Genomic DNA, 6,538 nt, shown 5'->3' with positions numbered 1-6,538 from the left:
TGACGCACGTAAAGAGAAGCACATTTTCTTGTCCCCCGAGGAAGCCCCAACCGTATACAACCAGGCCAGCAGCTCCCAACCCAACCCCCCACCGCCACCAACCACTGCTGTCACGGAGTCGGCACAGGCCGGATCGCAGCACTCAGCACTCCTTGACTCGTTGAACCGGGACCATCACATTGGATGTGGACTTCAAACTCTCTTCTCATTAGTACAGTGGTTAAACCTCCCATCTCAGGGTCTTGGGTCACACCGTAAAATCCGAAGTTGTCATTTAAAATAAAGCGATTGTCACTCTGAGAGATAACAAACGGAACCGAATGGAGTCTGGACCCATTTCGATATTAGGATTTGACTGTGTAGGCCACACAAGCGGCCCTGCACGTGCAGCCACCTCCCGTGGCACCTCTGTGCTCTGCAAGACGGAGAGGGTTTAGTTTAGTCGGTGGTGATAAATAGGAAAGTACGTTATAGGTGGGGGTGAAAAGTGCTACCGATGTGGAGTGCTGGTGCGGAAACCCCGACCAGCTGAGGTTATAACTCTTGTTCACCTCCACCCACCCCCCTCCCTGCATCCATCCACCACCATCATCACACACATACTCACACTCACACTCTCACACAAGCGCATGCACACTCCTACAATCTCTCTTTTTTCTTTTGCACCCCCAGCCCCCATCACTCACACACACACACACACACACACACACACACACAGATCCTCACACATTCCCTTGCATTTCTGCAGCACTTAGCAGGAGGGGGAGGGGTACGCAACACAGCTGTGTGTACATATGATCCTTCTCTCTCTTGCTGTCTGAAGATTGTATACGGTATATGCTCTCCATATGTTCTCGAGGTTTCTGAGCTGTCAGCACCCGAGGTGTCCTTAAAAGAGAGCTTCACACTGGAGCAAGGCGATGTTATAATGGACAGAATTTGTCATTTTGTTTTAACATTTTTTTGTTATGAATGCTTTTAAGTGAGCCGAGTTGTTAGTGCTTCCTTAAGACACTGGCTCACTAGACAATATTGAGATTTTACTCTTGGGTTCAAGCACATTATGGGGGGAGGGGTGGCGTGCAGTGTTGCACATTTGACACAATGCGATCGAGCTGGAGACATGCAAGTGGTTTGCCCAGATGTCAGTGATCAGCGTTAAGTATAGCGTCATAATTATGTCGTGCGACAGTGTCGCTTGCTGAAAAGTGCAGATCTACAAACTCCCTCCGTGACACGGTTGTACGTCGGAGTATAAAATAAGCATCCGCATACGGGAGAAGAGGAGAGTGCAAATGGGAGGATTCCAAATACTCCAGTAAAGTAAAAGTACAGTACTTGAGTACTTCATTACTTTCCATCCATCCATGCCCCCCCTCTCTCTGTCTCTCTCTGTCTCTTTCACCTGTGTTGCTTCAGTTCAGTCCAGGTCATGAAATTATTTCTCTCCATCCCTCCATTTCTGTTACAGGAATACAGTGGCTAGTTATATAGATTTTGAAGTGGACAATCCTTCAACCTGTGTCCAGTACTGTACTGAGAAATGGAATGTTAACAGGGCTAATGGCGATTAAATGATGTAGTGAATGCTGATTCGTCTACTGAGATAACGTTTTGAGGCAGTCAAATTATATGCTCCAAGTGAACAAATAGGATAAGTGCTGATTTATCAGATTGTTTGAGTTATAAATTGATGCTGTTGTGGAGTACAATCAATCAAAAGAGGCTTGGTGAACGCACATTCTGCGTCATACACGAAATATAGGCTACTTGAAGTTCATCACTTGACACTCATCTCTCATTTTGGGATTCCATCTTATCATTGCTGTGCTGGTTTCTTATGCAAATATTTACATACATATGAACATGCAATAATGTAAATTAACGACTGCAACAGTTTGCATCCTCATTTATGTTATTCAGGTGATGAAATTTATTTTCCAGCTGGGTTGTTATTAGTGGTTAAAGAAGCACATTGTGCTCATTGGTGTTGGTGCCTTGCCTTAGCTGCAGTCAGTCAAGTATCAAGAGCGTTGGCTCCCTCTGGTGGACTGTCTCTAAACTGCAAGTCATTCATTCAAGAGAACGACGTTAGGAACACGGATAGAAAGATTATGATACAAGAAGTTTGGTAGATATAGACCTACACAAGTACCGGTAGGCTATAACTGCAAAACGTTGACAAGACATGTACGGCGTTATAAACTACTGTTATGGTACTGTACTGTTATCTATTTCAGCAGCTGCTTTTTTGGTGTAGCCTATAGGCTACCAGTTTTCTCTGTATTTGACGTCAATTTCTGTTCATATTGATACTTCTTTGTCATCAATGTCACGCCATTTTATAAACAAGTCATTCCTGTATGTTAGAGAGAGGTATAGGCTGTCTATATTTTTCCAGAGTTACATTTGTATGAACCAAACTGAATATACTTTCTGCTGTAACCTCGACTGCCTGAATGGTAATATATTTACTATAATAATAAATCAAAATTTGCCAAATTTGTTTCTTGTCACCAACTGATTAGCTAATAAAAAGGCTGTGTGCATTTACAGAACTGAGGCCCGATTCTAAAAACGCCTTCAGAAGAAGAAGAAGAAGAAAAAACTTTAATTTGAAAATAAATAGCTAAATGTTGCCTGCAGGTGATGTGACAGAGACAGGTGTTCCCGGCTTGAAAGGTATAGGTCTCTCAATAATCCCTGATCACGTGACTCATTGTAATCATCAGTCGGTCTAGAAGACTAGACAGAACACAGGAGTCTTTGCAGCAGTCATTCACCTATGGAGCCTCACCATACACAAGGAACAGGCGCAAAACTTGAGACAATGTTTTGATCTTCTACTGGTATGTAGCCTATATAACTGCAGAATAACTGATAGCTTTGGTGTGGTGCAGCCAGGACAAGGCTGCGTGTGTGAGTGAGTTGACAACACAGGACAGCTGGTGCTCACTGGTCATGTTCATCAGTAATCACTCAGAGACAACACTAATGGCCATAATAGATTCGGTTAATGGTAGGGTTTGGTAAATTGCCTTTCAAACACGGAGGCTACGCTGATTCTTTCATTCACTTACTTGTGACGTGAAAATGCAAATAGGCTATGAATGATGAATCATATCCTGGAGCAACCTGTCACATAAATACGGCTTCTAACAGTCTCTCCTCCTGACAGGACTAAAAGGGACCGTGAAAACTGCCCTTTGTGCGAATGGTCGTGGTGGTTTGAAGAGGCGGTTAGGACACTCAACGTCTTTTAAAAGCAGTTTATCGACAGAATGTCCGTCATCGGCGCAGAGCCTTTCAACTCGCCTGGCATGCAGAGGAGGCACACGCTGCCAGCGAGCGAAGTTCGACCGCTCAACACGCAAGATGCTACAAGCGTCTTTGAAATCGAGAGGGAGGGTATGTGTGTACGTTGTGTACTTGTTGTCGTTAAACAAAACGTAGCCAATACGAGAAATGTATAAATTCTGAAGAGTTAAAATGGGCATTGCATCACTGAATCACCATGCGTAATATGCGTAAACGCGTTCCCATTCTCACAATTTGCGCGCTCCAAATCGTTTGAAATGCCAAACCATTATTTACGCAGGGAAATGTCACCCACTGATTCTCTCTCTCTCTCTCTCTCTCTCTCTCTCTCTTCTCCCAGCCTTTATTTCCGTAACAGGAGACTGTCCCCTTCACTTGGATGAAGTGAGACATTTTTTGACCCTGTGTCCAGAGCTGTCCATGGGTTGGTTTGAGGAAGGGAGACTTGTGGCCTTCATCATTGGCTCTTTATGGGACCAGGACAGGCTCACAACAGTAAGAGTAATTTAATGTCCCCAGCATGCATGGTTTTTTATTGTATCAGATCCTCAATTAAAAGTAGATTATGTTGCAAGGCTAAAAACGAATCTGTATAATACACATTTTAGTTTGTTAGAGGAGGAACTTGCAACACCTGTAAGTAGCTCTAGCAGATTCTGCTTGTAGCAAAGCATCTTCAATGTTTACGTCACTTTAATGTCTAGGTTTTGTTGATTTCTATATACTGTTTTGGTTGCTGTCTTATTTTATTGGTACATTCTTTTTTTAATGTGATGTCTTGTTTTATTCTATCATTCTATTGTACAGAACCTTGTAACAATTGTTTTGAAAGGCACTTTATAAATACAATCACCTTACCTTATACCTTGAATTTATTTGCAAAGACATTTCAAATTTCTTGTAATTTATGAATTATAAGCACTTTGTTTGAATTGTATTGGAAATGTGACATGATCAAACTCTGCCTCTAGGAAGCATTGACACTTCACAAGCCCCACGGTTCCACAGTCCACATCCACGTGCTTGCAGTCCATCGCACCTTCAGGCAGCAAGGCAAAGGCCCCATTCTGATGTGGCGCTACCTTCAGTATCTTCGCTGCCTGCCAAATGTGCGCCGAGCCATGCTGATGTGCGAGGACTTTCTCATTCCTTTCTACCGAAAGTCTGGCTTTAAGGTGTTGGGGCGCTGTTCCATCACCGTGGCCAATCTCATCTTCACAGAAATGTGGTACCCGATTAGTGGCCACGCCTACATGCGCCGCAACAGCGAAGCCATCCGATTCCCTCAGCATCCCTTAACTTTGGGAGTAAAAAAGACTGACAAATCAGTTGATATATGATGGAGAAGCATATTTTGAGTACATTATGCACATCACCTTTGAGATTATTTGAGTTATTGTATTGAAAAGTTATTTTTGGGGGGCAAGCACCACTTACATTATGCTGAAACCTCGTATTTGTATGAATTTCTTGGCTGATTGTATTGCATTGTACATCACACTGTAGCCTACTTGGCAGTTGGCACACAGAAGAAATCACAGTTAAATTAGCTTTTGTTAGAATCTGTGGTATGACTGTGTTCTGTGTATCTGTGTTGTTCTCTTTCCCTGACTTGTGAAAACACTTGGGTATTATGTCTCCCAGTGGACACAGTTAAGCCCTGTTTATACTTTGTGTTATGACGGTGTAGCAAGCCAAAGATAGCTAATCCACACACTAGCAGATTGAGATCTGCTATTTGCGGCAGTTGTATGACAGAGCATAAATTGGGCATTAGAAGTGTGAATATGTGGGTCATAAGCCGTCCAGTGCTGAACAGCTCCCCATGCCTCCCATAACGACGGCCTGACGTCACTGATGAGCGGAGCATTAGCAGCTCAATAGACACTGTAAAGCCCTAACCACTCGAGACGGTTTTAGCGTTGTCCCATGCAGCGGTGTGATATGTCCTGTTGTTGCACATTGACACACGTCGTCCCAAGTGATTTAACTGGTTTAATTCAATGGCCCAAACCACATCAAAGGGTCACCATGCAACTCCTCGCAACCGTTTGGACCCAAGGAGTTGCATAGCGACCTTTTGGTGTGGTTTGGGCTTAAGGGGGCTTTAACTTCTGCAAATGTCTCAGGACTTACAGTAAGAGAGGATCTAAGAGAGGAGTCACAGGTGGTTATCCATGGTCCACTAACCTCACCTACATACATATACATATACATTGACAATGAAGACTTTTTTTTATTGTGTCCTTTTATTAAATCAAATTTTATTTTTATACTTTTTTTTTTAAACTTGTGAAATACATACGTGTTAAAGTTGTTTATTTCCGTAAATGTATCCTTGGCTAATAAGCAAAACATGCCTTAATAGCCTACATTATAATTGCCCTCTATAACTAAAAAATAAAAACTTAAATATTGTATTTATTTTAGAAATAATTATCTTTTACTCAAGGGGGACAAGTTGATGGTGTCATTTATCCATGTGTGTGGTCCAGCCTTATGGAATGCACTATGAAATGCATGCACGCTAACTAAAAACTTAAAACCTCCAACGGTTAATATAAGCATCAAAATATTTGAAATGTGTTTTTTATTAGCACATCACCCCTTACCCTTTTGTTTGCAAATGTGTAAAAACATTCTACAATGTAATCGTAGATTTTGAAAATATAGGCCATGCTTTTTATTACTGACACCTGCACAAACAAAACCAAACCCTAAAGCTAAACTGAAGTAAGACTAGAGACACATGGTAATGAAGGGAAAGCTTTCTTGAATGAAGACTTAAGTAGCCTAATCCACCAACGCTAAACCTAACATGCAAGGCAAACCTGTGTTATGACCCTGGCCTGGTGTGTGTGTGTGTGTGCGTGTGTGCGTGCGTGCGTGCGTGCATGCATGTCTCCTGGTGCTTTTGAGTTTTTTTTTTTTCATTCGAGCCTTGAAAAGTTCAAATTACTGAAGCATTGAGCTGTAGGAGGAATGGGACTTGAACATGGGATGTCTGTACTGAAAGACTGATCATTAGACCACTGCACTATCAGTCAGACACTCTCAGCCAACGTCTCCTGGTCATTTTGAAGTGATCTTTTGTTTGTTAGCCTTCAGTTAGTAAATCAAATTAATCAGATGTTTCTTAGCGCTGTTGAGGTCTTCTTTTGCATGTTAGTGTAACAGCCGGGAATCGAACCCTGGTCTCCCACATGGAAAGCCAACAGCC

At 42.4% G+C, this 6,538-nt stretch overlaps 1 protein-coding gene across 1 annotated transcript; it reads left to right on the top strand.

Annotated features, from left to right (window-relative positions):
• Nucleotides 1-2,768: 2,768 nt before the first annotated feature.
• LOC306937673 (serotonin N-acetyltransferase-like) lies at nt 2,769-5,742 on the top strand. Its single transcript, XM_079521570.1, has 4 exons — nt 2,769-2,849; nt 3,179-3,408; nt 3,659-3,813; nt 4,290-5,742. The coding sequence occupies exons 2-4, from the start codon at nt 3,282-3,284 to the stop codon at nt 4,656-4,658; spliced, it is 651 nt and encodes a 216-aa protein (XP_079377696.1). The 5' UTR covers nt 2,769-2,849; nt 3,179-3,281; the 3' UTR covers nt 4,659-5,742.
• The last annotated feature ends 796 nt before the right edge of the window (nt 5,743-6,538 follow it).

The sequence above is a fragment of the Electrona antarctica genome (assembly GCF_951216825.1).
Source record: "Electrona antarctica genome assembly, chromosome: 14".
Lineage (NCBI taxonomy): Eukaryota > Metazoa > Chordata > Actinopteri > Myctophiformes > Myctophidae > Electrona > Electrona antarctica.
This window is presented reverse-complemented; position numbering and strand designations above follow the sequence as displayed.